The following is a 12,431-nucleotide window of genomic DNA, read 5'->3' on the forward strand; positions in this document are numbered from 1 at the left end:
AAGGAATCAATTATTCAATAAACACGTTTTCATATCAAATAGCTAAGAAATATATATTTAAAAAATGTATATAATCCTCTGATTTGAGTTAATGATTCAAAATACTGTTGATTTTCTATTTATTCCACTTTCGCAGCCACAGTTGAGGTCATGTCCTTAGTCGGCTCATATTTCAGTATTTTTAGACTTGCTATATTTAAATATGGCTATCTTTAAGTCACCAAACTATCAGACAAAGAAAGTTGTCATTTTTGACTCTATCAGAGCCCATTTAGACCTTTATGTTAGGAAATAACACGTTTTTTCAGATGGATTTTTGGTCAAACCTCAGTGTTATCCAGTTTACAATGATAAAAAAAGCAAATCCTCACGATGGAGAAGCTGAACCCACAGAACTGCTGAAGGAGTTTTTGATTTAAAAAATTAATCAGTTACATAAACAGTTGCTGGTCAATTAATTGATATTAGCTGCACCTCTAACAAAATAAACACAAATGTCAGAAGAAATAAAATAAGAAATTATTATTTAAAAAAATTGCTTCCTTTAGGAGGCCATGTCGTTGGGGCGACATGACCATGTATTTAAAAAATCCTACACATGAATTTTACTTCTATTGTGTTCATTGTCTATTTAAAGTGTTTACATATTTATATATACAATAAGATACAGCCATAGGCCAGCGCACTATGAATCAGTCATGAGGAGTGAAAGGTCAAAGGCTGGCTGTGTCAGATCCTGGTGAGGAAACCCAGGTGAAGGCTGCTCGGGACCTGCAGCAGCTCCAGAGCCTGTGAGGACGGGCAGAAAGGAAACATGACCTGGAAACGATAGTCTGAGTCCAGCATCAGCTGCATGGATCCGTCACGGTCTTGTAGTAAAGACTGCAACACGAAGCAGGTTGGCATATTCAGTGATGTGCAAAGTATGGCAGGTGAACACGAATTTCAAGACATCGCACGTATATTAAATTTGAAAAGCTTCTTACACTGAAATGAGAAAATTAAAAATCGAGATCACCTGAACTTTGCGGACAAATGACGATGTCACCCTTTTCTCAAAATCGTCAATGGGCGTGTAGGAGTTCAAAATCTTGACAATCTGCAAATTTGAATGCAAGTTTTGTTTCATGTGAGTGGGAGGCTGGATTTAAAAAAATAATGCAGAATGCACGAATAAAGTACCTGAACAGGGTTGAGTTCAGGGCATTTTTCAGTGATCTCCTTGGCGTCATCATCAGTGGACTTGTTGACTTGCAGCAGCCAGGCGGCCTGAGACAAAGGCTTCAGAGTGTCTATAGCATTGGAGCTTTGCAGCTCCTTCTCTTTCAGCCATTCCTCCAGGTAACTGATGTTACACCTACACAAAAAGAGAAGCTGTAAACTCATTTTTTTCTGGGTAAGAATACTTTTTTATTCTCGTGAAAAAAATAACCACAGACCTGATTTGCATTCCCTTCCTGCAAGAGCACATATCTTTGCGGAGCATGATGTTGTTCAGGGTGGTCGCACCCACTAGGAAGAACATTTGCTTGACGGCCTGTTTGATGAGGCCCTGCTCCATTCCATGCTGGCTCATCGTGGAGTGGAAGGCGCTGAGCTGCTGAATGATGGAGGAGATGGTGTGTGTCTCCGAGTCCTCGTAGATGCTGTTGGAACGCTTCCTGAAGCCTGTTGGCTTCATGCTTGAAATCCCCTGTAAACTCTCGTGCTCCAACATACCAGGTACTGTTGGGTGAGAAAGTAGAGCAGCACATTTTAGGCTCATTATAAAGGCTCAAAATCTGCATGTGATGAATGATAAACTGATGATAAATTACCAATTGCAGGAGAGAGGGTTTTTTCCATGACCGAGAGAAACTGATGGTAGATTTGAATGGCCAGGTCGCTGAGAATCTGTCTGTGTTCGGACAAATCAAAATTCTGCAAGCAGTTCTTTTTCTGTCGAGGAGTGTTTTGTTTCAGGAACTCCTTTTGTGAACAGAAAGCAATGAAGAGACAAGAGAATGTCAAAAAATGGCATTCCTGTATATGACATTATCCACCAAAAAACACATGAGTGCAACCAGGGTAAATGCAGTAAATCCAGACCTCCTCCCCGCTGTACTGCTTCAGACAGTTGAGCAGCTGATACGTGTTTGAGAGCCAGAATGACAGCAACTCGAAGTCTTTGTGGTAACTCTGAAATGAGAAAAAATCATTATTATTTATCATTCTTTATAGCTTTGACATTTGATTTTATTCATGCAACTTGTACATCTTACTTCTGTCGGCTGTTTTCACATCATCAACATGGCAAAGTGAAATAATGAAAGCAAACTGAACTCCTGCCAACATTCAGACTACCTGATCTTAGATATGGTTATTATGAATAATAGTTTTTGGATTATATTCATTATTTATTTAGCAAATCTACAGTCACGATAAAGGCTACTAGAAAGAGATTTAACCTCACCACGACGACCTTTTTGACAGCACCAATGACCGCATTCAATAGAGACTTGAGTTTGACTTCATCATTCAGGTAGTCAGCGTGGCGGACGCACATGAAGAGGATGTACGCCGGCAGCACGGGCATCACATTGACCACCACACCTTTGGGTTTCAGGTCTGTGAGTGGAATATAGCAGGTTTCATGGAGTTATAATTCATTCCTGCTCAAAACCGAGAGGGCCACAGATGCTTTCCCAGCAGACACGTAGAGAAAGGCAGACACAATGAATGTTAAAAATAAAATAATACAAAGGAAGAATACCCAGAATGATGTTTTGAATGAGCCTGGATTCATCCTCTCTCTTGTACTCCAACATGCCGAGGTAATCTTTGGGGATGACCGACGCAGACGTTTGCTTTGCTGTGTGAGAAACATTTAAGTAATGAACTCGTAGAAGGTGGATTCATTTTATAATGTGCATGTAGAAGCCACAGTGCTACCTTTCTGTGATGTTTGAAGGCTCTTTATTTGGTTCTGGAGTTTCTTTATTAATCTGTCTTTCTGGTCAAGCTGCTCTTCAAAGTCCTGGAAAAAGAAACAGAATTTGTTAATGTCTTTCATATGGACAACATATTCATTTGTGCGCTCATACTGTAACCTTTTAAACACACACACACACACGCACACACACGCACACACACACACACACACACACACACACACACACACACACACACACACACACACACACACACACACACACACACACACACACACACACACACACACACACACACACACACACACACACACACACACACACACACACACACACACACACACACACACACACACACACACACACACACACACACACACACACACACACACACACACACCATATTCTCAGCTGTTAACTGTGAAGTCTCCTGTCTCAGTTTGATCTTGGACTCGCTCTCCATCAGTAGCTGTCTATTCAAGTGATCATTCTCCTCTTCCAGCTCTTCTACTCGTCCTTGAAGCACCCTATTCAACCCCTCCGCCTCTTCAGTTTTCTCCTCAAGATGCCTAAAGAGCATCAAAAATCAGGCCGGCACAGAGACTGCGTCACTTCTTCAATCAGGAAACTGACTTTAACTGGATTATTTTACCTGCGTTGTGAGCTCTCTTCTTGAATCTTTCTTTGAAGAACATTTGTGATCTCCTCAGTTTTTTCTTTGGGGTGACATGAAAAAAGACATAAACTAAAGAATAGGTGAAATAGTAATCTGTTAAAGAGCTTGATAGAGAAATACTGACTCTAGATCTACCTGCTAGTTCTCTGCTCTGCTCCTCTACGTGGGCCTCCAGTTCTTGTTTTTGCCTCTGCAGCTCTGAAGCCAGAAGTTTCAGCTCTGGTATAAGCTGTAGGTCACATGGAATAAGGAAAAAGCACAAATCACAGCGTGTTATTCACCTCATCTACCCCGGAAAAAAGAATTCAATATGGAATCAGGAATGCAATAACGCACTGAGTTCTCGCTGCTGAGCCTGGACACTTCTTGGCGAATATTCTCGTTGACATTAGTTTTCTCCTGGAACAGGTTTTGCAACTTGCTGTTCTCATTTTGAAGGTGGTCAGCTTTCAATTTCAAGCCCTCCACTTGTGTCTCATAGCTCTCCTTCTGCTCCCTCTGGTGGTTTTCCAGCATTCTGCCATCAAAGGGTGCAAAGTCAAGCAAAACTAGATAACACTGATATGGATTGCTATGGTTGTCAGTTAAAGACCAACCTGGTAGCTTTCTGTAGTTCATCAAAGCCTGCCAGCAAATCTTCAACTTCATAAATCTTCTCAGGATCATCTGGAGTCAGCCTTCAGAGAAACAATGTGTTAGAGTAAATGCCAAAATTAGATATGGAACAAAAAGGGCTGGGCGATATGATTATATATATTGTCAAAACGACACAAAAATGTCAAAAAAACAGTGGTCAAATTGCATTACACTAATATTTACACCATTTGGATGGAGCTTTACGTTCTGAAACTTTCACGTGATCTTCATTTTGCACCTGAGTTCTTAATAAATTGAGAATATATTAGTACTTTTCTTTTGTAGGGTTTTTGTAGGGTAGGCTTTACCATTTAGTTATTTCATATACCATAGACTATTTATCTATTGAATTACAAGAAAGCATATTGTGATATATCGATAGTATCGTCATTACTTATATCCGGAGAGATGATTCTCCGCCCAGCCTTAGAAATAACTAATAAATATTTGGATTACCCCAAAAGAACCTCCTCTTCAACAACACCGCCAAGAAGTTGTCTTGTGATATCGTTCATTTTAGCTGAGGGAAGATATTCAGGGGTCATCATCAGTCTTTAATCAGGTATAAGGGCGTATCATTTTCATAGCTGAAGGTATATAATTAAAAGTCGGTACCTCTTGCTTGTTCCGCCTGTTGCCTCATCTTTCGGTCCATGTTATTTCTCTGGTTTTGTAGGTTGGTTAGATCCCTGCGTAGCTCGGGAATGGCCTTGACATGTTTGGTGAGCTGGATGACCTGTTCCTGCAGGTCCGAGTTCACCTGGTTGCCCTCCTCGATCTTTCTCTGCAGACTGACTCGCTCCTCTTTCAATCTTTTAATCTCCTCTTTCAGGGTTTCCACCTCCTTCTCATGGTCCAGTCTCTGGATCTCAATGTTGTTCTCTGCAATTCTGCCAAGAATTTTCTCATCAACTAACTGAATAAATTGAAAAAAGCTGAGCACATATTGCTTTATGCTGTAGAGGAGGTAGATTGCACATTTTTATGACTTACTGTCTAAACCTTGCTTCGTATTCTTTTTCTTCCAGAAGGTTCCTCTTTATTTGATCAAAGCTCTCTGTAAGAGTGTAAAATCCGTCACAAATATGGTACAGATTACAAATGGCGTAGCCATACGCAGGAATCTTGACACCTATTACCTTTTGTCTCTTTGGTGGTAGCTTCAAACTCTTTCTCCAAATTCTGCTCTTTAAGGTTCAGTGCATCTATTTCCATCTGAAGCTGTGCAATTGTCTGGAGCAAGAATACAAATGTACATTTTAAATGGCTCTTAAAGTCTGCTTCATAAGCAAACACAAAGCTGCAAAGACACAAACAACTGTATTCAAATTTAAGCAAAAAAGAGACTGACCAGACTAGCATCTTCTTTCGCTTTCTTCTCTCTTGCCTGCAAAGACGCCCTCTGATTGGTTGATTTTTCCAACTGTATCTCCAGACCCTGAAGCCTGTCCACGGTTTGAGAGTGGGCGTTGGCCAAACTTGTCAATCTTTCCATCAATCCACGGTTCTCTTTGTTCTGTAAGGATACAATGATTCCGTTACGTTCTCTACATAAAAGCCGCACCTGAAGTAACCTTGGAAGCATCTTTACCTGCTCTTCAATCTTCTTTCGGAGCTGCTGTACCCTGAAGGAGAGCTGAACATTCATCACAAGACGACGCATTGTTTGAAAACGCCGCCGCGCCAGCCATGCTCTGGCATACTTCTGCAGAATCAGGGCTTTCTGCTCCTGCATCATCTACGAATTAACAAAGAGATAACAGAAAATGAATCAATCAATTTCATCACACTATACTAACTAGAGTTAATCAACCTTACAGACCTTTCGGTACTGTTTGCGAGCCATCCAACCTCGCGTGAAGGCCTGGATGGTGATGGAGGCCAGACGGACTAAGAGGAAGATCTGTCTCACGCGGTAACCTCTCCAGTATCTCTGGATCACCATTGCTGCCCAGCCGTGCTTCAGTGTTGCAGCACTCACTGTTTTACTGAAAAACATAACGCTTACGTTAGAACCCTGACACAACAGGAGGATAACAAAACCGTAAGTGGATGCCTCTAACCGGATTGTCCTCTTTCCACGGATGTATTGTTGTATGATGATGGCTGCCTCTCTCATGCACAGGTACTTCCTCCTCTGGCTCCAACTGCGGACGTGTTTCTGAATGGTCACGCAGGCTCCTCTCAGTCGGTCCAGACGCAGCTTCTCAAGATAAGCTACCTGACCAGCTCGGAAGAAGATCTTCGTCCGACCAAACTTGTACTGGTTGGGGTCCTAGAGATGAAGCCATGAGGCCAAAGTTATACACAAAGTTTTAGCTAATGTAAGAAGCAGACAAAAAAAAAGGCAGCCTACTTGGATCAACCTCTGCAGAACGTTCTTGCAGGTCTGTTTCTTGTCATGGAGGTCGCCCTCCTGATGTGACATTAGGATACTGTATCGGCTGTAAAACTCAATGTATGTCCACCTGCAAACAAAAAAACATGTTTACCATTAAATATGAGCATGAAGATTTATTTGGCAGATATAGAACCGTGTCATAGAGGATCACCTGGACGGATAGCTCTGTGCACTGATACGAATAGTTTCAAGGACTCCGCAGGCTCGCAGCTGCTGCACCACCCTCCTTGAGTCATATCTTAAATAACAAGCAAACACTCACTTAAACCACAGACACAAACATGCACAAATGATTCAGGCGAACACAGAGCGGGTCGTGTCTAACACAGTTTCATCAATACTCACTCAAATGGGAGCTTTTCATCATTGGGCTTAATGCAGCGTACATAGTGAGGGGTGGTAGCATTCAGTGTTTCCATCAGTAAAGAGAGGGAGCTGCAGAACTACATTCAATCACAAAGTTCATGACAGAGGTGAGAGGTACGTGATACAAACAAGTTTTCTATTGTATACACAGTGGTAAACACAGAATATTATGGAAACTACAGTGAAGGACTTCAATCTTCAGTGAGCAGCAACAGTAAGTAAACATTTTCACCTTATCTCCCACTGAGGTTCTCAGCTGTTTATTGGCTGGTTTCACTCCAGGTCTGGCGGGTCTCACTTTGACACCTTTAGTGTTCACAGTGCTTTGCTCCTCCTCTCGGAAAAAGTTGGCCAGGAAAGGAAACTGATAACAGTTTCACACCGGAGGAAATGTGTTAAAATGAGAAAAACAAAGCTGCAAGGGTTGGCTTTAATGATAGAGACACTATGATGTATTAAAAAATCAAAAGCCCAAATAAAACATGGTCTTTAATTACCTTACTGACTCTCAAAATGTCAACCAGTTCTTCATGGAGAGTGTCTCTGTTCTTTTCAAGAAAACCTCTGCATTGATATTCCACCTGTTAACAGAAAATGAATCCAAAGGCATCAATAGTTAATAATAGTTGGAGTAATGTGTGTGTCGCATTAAGCAGGAAGAAGGTTTCTATCAGACTTTACCTTGTCTGCAAAGTGCTGAATCACAAATGCCTCATTTGATAACCTGGGCTTCTCAAAGAGAGGATTGGCATCAAGGTAGTTGAACAGCTTTTGAAGCCAGCTTTGATCCGTGCCCTGTGGAAACTGTAAAGTAAAAAGACACATGTATAGGCGGCACAGAGAAAGAGTTAACTGTAAAAGTTCCCATCACGTTCATTCAATTACCAAACATTCTTCATTAAGCAAGTCCAGGATCCCCATCTTTGCTTCAATCAGGTCAATGACCGGCTGGTTGTCATAGAAATCTATCAACGTCCATGGGATGTCCTCTTTCATGTACTCCTCTTGCTCCAGCTTGAACACATGCTGATTAAAAATAAGAAAGACAAGAGAATTATCACCAGATAACCCTCTAAGCTGAGTTGTTTGCAATGATTTGGGATGATGGTGACACGTACCAGGTTAAACTGCTGTTGAAGCTTCTCATTTGCGTAGTTGATACAAAATTGTTCAAAGCTGTTGATGTCAAATGTTTCAAAGCTGAGGACAAAGGACACAAAGATCGCATCAAAAATAGCAGCTTAAGAGATGCAAATCACCAAGCCGCTGAAGAAAAAAAAGGTGTTGCATCTGCATTACCCGTAAATGTCCAGAACACCGATGAAAGCGTGTTGCTTTCCTGGAACCTGTAGTGCTGTGTTTATCCGGGTAATAATACAGTCAAAGAGATGGGCATAGATCTGCTTGGCTAGGGCATCTCTGGCATTTACTGCCCGCTCTTGGGGCACTGGCTTCACCACCGTCTCAGCTACCAGAACAATTCTCCGATGGCACATCCAACGTGCCAACTCCTCTGCGTTCACATGCAGCAACTCACAGAAGACTGCCAGGTGTGGGTCACTGGGCTGGAAGATATGCAAATCAAGTTTTGTATTGAACCAGGTTAATGTTTTATGATCTGACCTCACACGAACAGAAAGCAATTTAAGGCTTGAGTTGAGACTCACAGGAACTGATGATTTGTCTTCCCCAGAGTTTCTGATCGCCACGTTTCCCAAATGCAGAATAGCTGCCAAAACTTTGAACACATCTGACTGAAAGTCCTCCTTCAACCCTGGATAGGCAGAGAGGAAGGTTACATTAAAGTCACACTTAAAAAAAAGTAAAAGTGTTTTTTGTTTTTTACCCAGGAGTGAGAAGGTCCGTCGAGACTCCTCCAAGTCTTTCTTGTCATCTACACCTTCAATAGTGATCTCACCGCCCCTGCAGGTGTACTGGAACTTATCTGCACTCACTACACATGACAAGAATATATCAGCAAGCGCTCTTACCATAAAATAATCCCACAATAAATGTGTATGATTGTAAAACTTAGATTCTCACACAGTCTTAGATTCTTAAACTCTGGCAGGTGAGCACAGGAACACATCTGGTAGAATATGTGATAGTTTCGCTCGTTGTCTGCCTGAATAAAACAAGAGTATCACAGTTATAGATCAGATATATGAAAAATAACACACCAAACAACACCTTCATCTCATGCTCTACCTGAAAAACCACTCTGGATTTCTCTAAGAGATAGGTTCTCATGTTCGCTCCGATGATCCGGTACTTCCTGTCAAAGCTGATCTCCGTGTATTTCCCAAAGCGGCTGCTGTTGTCATTCCTGGTGGTCTTTGCATTTCCTATTGCCTGAGAGAAAAATACCTCAGGTCATCAGGTCTCTTTTCAAGTTATCAAAGGTATTAGTTGTTAAAGCATTGGGTGCATTATATTAGTTTAACATTATCACAGTACTTAAACTTCCACCATTTATTTAGAGAATAGTGATGTGATGGTAGGGCTCCTGCTCCAGTCAAATCGTACCTCTGTTATCGGATTGGATGCCAGCACTTTGTCCTCAACTCGAGTCTTACTTCCAGATTTGCTCACAACAGCAAAATACCTCATAGCGTATCGAGCAGACACTGTTTTCCCGGCCCCAGATTCACCGCTGACGATGATAGACTGGTTCTTGTGGTTTCTGAGGGGAAAATGTACAGTTAAAACTAGAAAGAAAAATAAACAATACAAAAATTGTGATGCCACTGATATTAAAAACAATATAAAAGAAGGTAAAAATAAGAACAGTACTCAATTTGCAAATAAACACTAAACAATGGGTGTGTTGGTGTGGGTGTATTGTAGTGGGTGCATGGGTGGGGTTTCAGCAATTTGACAGCTTTGGAGAAGAAGCTGTTTATCAGTTTTGCGCTGTATCGCCTGCCAGAGGGTAGAAGTTTATAAGAAGTGGTGAGCAGGGTTATGTGTGTCCCGGATGATGCTGGAAGCCCAGCCCCAACATCGGGACTGGCAGAGGTCTTGGCTGCTGGCAACTGTGTCCCAATGATCTTTTGGGCTGCCTTGATGACCCTCTGCAGAGCTTTCTGGTCCTTCCTGGTGCAGCTGGAATACCCTCCTCTGATGCTAGACTGTATCTACTTTATATGATCATTTCAGCTTTTATTTACCTGGCCATCTGTTTGTAAGCCTCCTCTGCCACTGCAAATATATGAGGGTCCATGTCTCCCATGTTCTGGCCCGAGTAGGCATGAATGATTGCATCTCCATAGACGTGAAGCTGTTTGTATGGATTTACAGCCACCAGTATAATACCTGAAAATGAGGAAACAGGTTGATTGCCAAGTGCACAAACTGCCAACAACCTACAATTTGGTGCTTAGATCCAGTTTATTTCAACAGTACCACAGTAGGTGTAGATGATTCTGGACTCCACAAATCGCACTTTAAGATTATGCAGGACCGCAGGTTCATGCAGGTAGCTGAGAGCGGTGAGGTCGTTCTCCCCCACCAAGATGTCCGGGTTGCGAAGTGGAGGGAGTTGTGGTTTTGAGGGGTCAACAGGGTAGCAGTGCTCCTGCTCAGGGACAGACAGGTTATGTAAAAGATGCAGATCAGCTGTTACTTCTCACTATCATAAATCCACTGCAGTTATATGTAAAGGTTTTATTAGTCACGTTGTACTTACAGTGGCATCTTCAAGAAGCAATTCAAGAACATTATCTCCCAAATGAAAGTCTTTCATAATCTCAGCTGATTTCCACACATGTTCTACATCTGGTATCCACACTCTGTTGTACTGTGGGAGAAGATTTCAATAGTGACACATTAACAGTATCAGTGCTTACTATAGTTATTAAGACATATAACACTCTAAATGTAATGCTATTCCCTGTATGAACATGTGCTTATGTAAACATAAACTATCAAGATCTTAATTTATTTGTCAATTAACCACACAGTCTAGTTTAGTTCATAGGCTATCTATAATGACATTTTTAGAAAGATTTACATTTTAAAAAGTTGAACATTTAGACTTTAACTTCAGCCTCATCTACATCCCTGTAACACTGTTTCCATATGTTTCTGTAAAACAACATTAAGGTGTTATTGTCGCTATTGTAATACACTCATGGTGCTTTTCTCTTACCTCGGTGTACAGTTCCAACAGAGCCATGTTTACACATTATTGTTTTAACAACTCTTGACAGTGTATTTGTTTTTAAGCTGTTGTGTCACTGTACTTTCCAGGTTACCAACCAGTTTCCTCCCTGCCTATCAACTAAGCCAGAATCACCAGTCAAGAAAAAAACATGACCTCGCTTTCCTGGTTGTAAGTTTCAAAATAAAACACACTGAATTAATTGATAATCTAATTTGACATACACTTGAACCAATATTTCACTATTATTGTTATTATATATATATTAGGTTATTAATTAATCCTGTATGTTCACCCACGTGTCTGACTGATTTTTGTGTGCGTCAATGTCATGCATATGTATGTCTAATGTCGTACTGTGTATTCAATAGGCCACATTTATTTTATACTTGAATTTTGGTCTGCCTCATTCATGGCATGGCTATGAAACTTCTTACCAATAATAGGCTAATACATGTTATTATTACTATTAAGTATTATCTGTAAAGCATAGGGTCCCAAATCAAATCTGAGGTGTGTTTAGAAGATAACACTGAATGAGAAAGAAATACTGGCTATATTTTGAAAAAGCCCAATTGATTTGTAGACTTTTCTTGGACAAACAATCTGAGAAGGAAATTATTTAGTTGAACACTGCTGCCCATAACTCAAGTCAACAACAAGGCCTTAATCTGTAATGTTATAGAACACCCACAAACGTTGGTCACAAATCAGTGCTTTTATTCTGAAAGCCTCGTCACTCATATTCCAGGTGTGTCTCGCTTCTTCCTGGTTGACTTGTCGCTCACCTGCTGCGGACTTTGACTGGATGACTCCGCCCTCCCGTCTTGTGACAGCGGCTTGACAGAGTGGGTGTGCTCGTCTGCTCAAGGATTCTGACAACAAAAGAAACCGGATGCAGGCCTCAGTCAGCTCACCATCTGGAAGCATTTTACACACTTCTGTTCAAGTTAAGCGAAATACACTATATTCAATTGTATTTACTGTGGCAAATCATAACAAAATTTATCTCAGGAAACTTTACAGAGAAGGTAAAGACCACACTCTGACTTATTCATGTATAATATAGACCCAACAATTCCCTCTTTGAGTACGCAGTGGCAACGGAAACCTTCCCTTTAACAGCAGGAACGAACAGACCCAGCTCTGTGGAGGACGGACATCTGTCTTTACAGGTTTGGGAGGAAGAAAAGGTGAAAAAAGAGAGAAAAGACAGACAGATGGACAGAGGGAGACAAAGAGGGACTCTCTGAAAAGTCC

General features: G+C 41.3%; 1 protein-coding gene across 1 annotated transcript; it reads right to left on the bottom strand.

Annotated features, from left to right (window-relative positions):
• Positions 1-28: 28 nt before the first annotated feature.
• myo5c (myosin VC) lies at positions 29-11,267 on the bottom strand. Its single transcript, XM_083916261.1, has 40 exons — positions 11,160-11,267; positions 10,698-10,808; positions 10,415-10,586; positions 10,180-10,324; positions 9,536-9,692; positions 9,218-9,361; positions 9,053-9,134; positions 8,856-8,963; positions 8,677-8,783; positions 8,309-8,574; positions 8,128-8,209; positions 7,895-8,035; positions 7,691-7,813; positions 7,507-7,590; positions 7,242-7,373; positions 6,989-7,086; positions 6,795-6,881; positions 6,599-6,710; positions 6,306-6,517; positions 6,065-6,230; positions 5,834-5,980; positions 5,594-5,758; positions 5,382-5,475; positions 5,236-5,299; positions 4,858-5,132; positions 4,699-4,762; positions 4,203-4,283; positions 3,943-4,123; positions 3,742-3,835; positions 3,583-3,646; positions 3,331-3,499; positions 2,932-3,016; positions 2,753-2,851; positions 2,453-2,607; positions 2,089-2,178; positions 1,818-1,968; positions 1,440-1,725; positions 1,183-1,357; positions 1,019-1,099; positions 29-882 (listed from the first exon to the last, which is right to left on the bottom strand). The coding sequence occupies exons 1-40, from the start codon at positions 11,184-11,186 to the stop codon at positions 730-732; spliced, it is 5,229 nt and encodes a 1,742-aa protein (XP_083772387.1). The 5' UTR covers positions 11,187-11,267; the 3' UTR covers positions 29-729.
• Between the last annotated feature and the right edge of the window lie 1,164 nt (positions 11,268-12,431).

Source organism: Echiichthys vipera (assembly GCF_963691815.1).
Source record: "Echiichthys vipera genome assembly, chromosome: 7".
In the NCBI taxonomy this organism is placed as follows: domain Eukaryota; kingdom Metazoa; phylum Chordata; class Actinopteri; order Perciformes; family Trachinidae; genus Echiichthys; species Echiichthys vipera.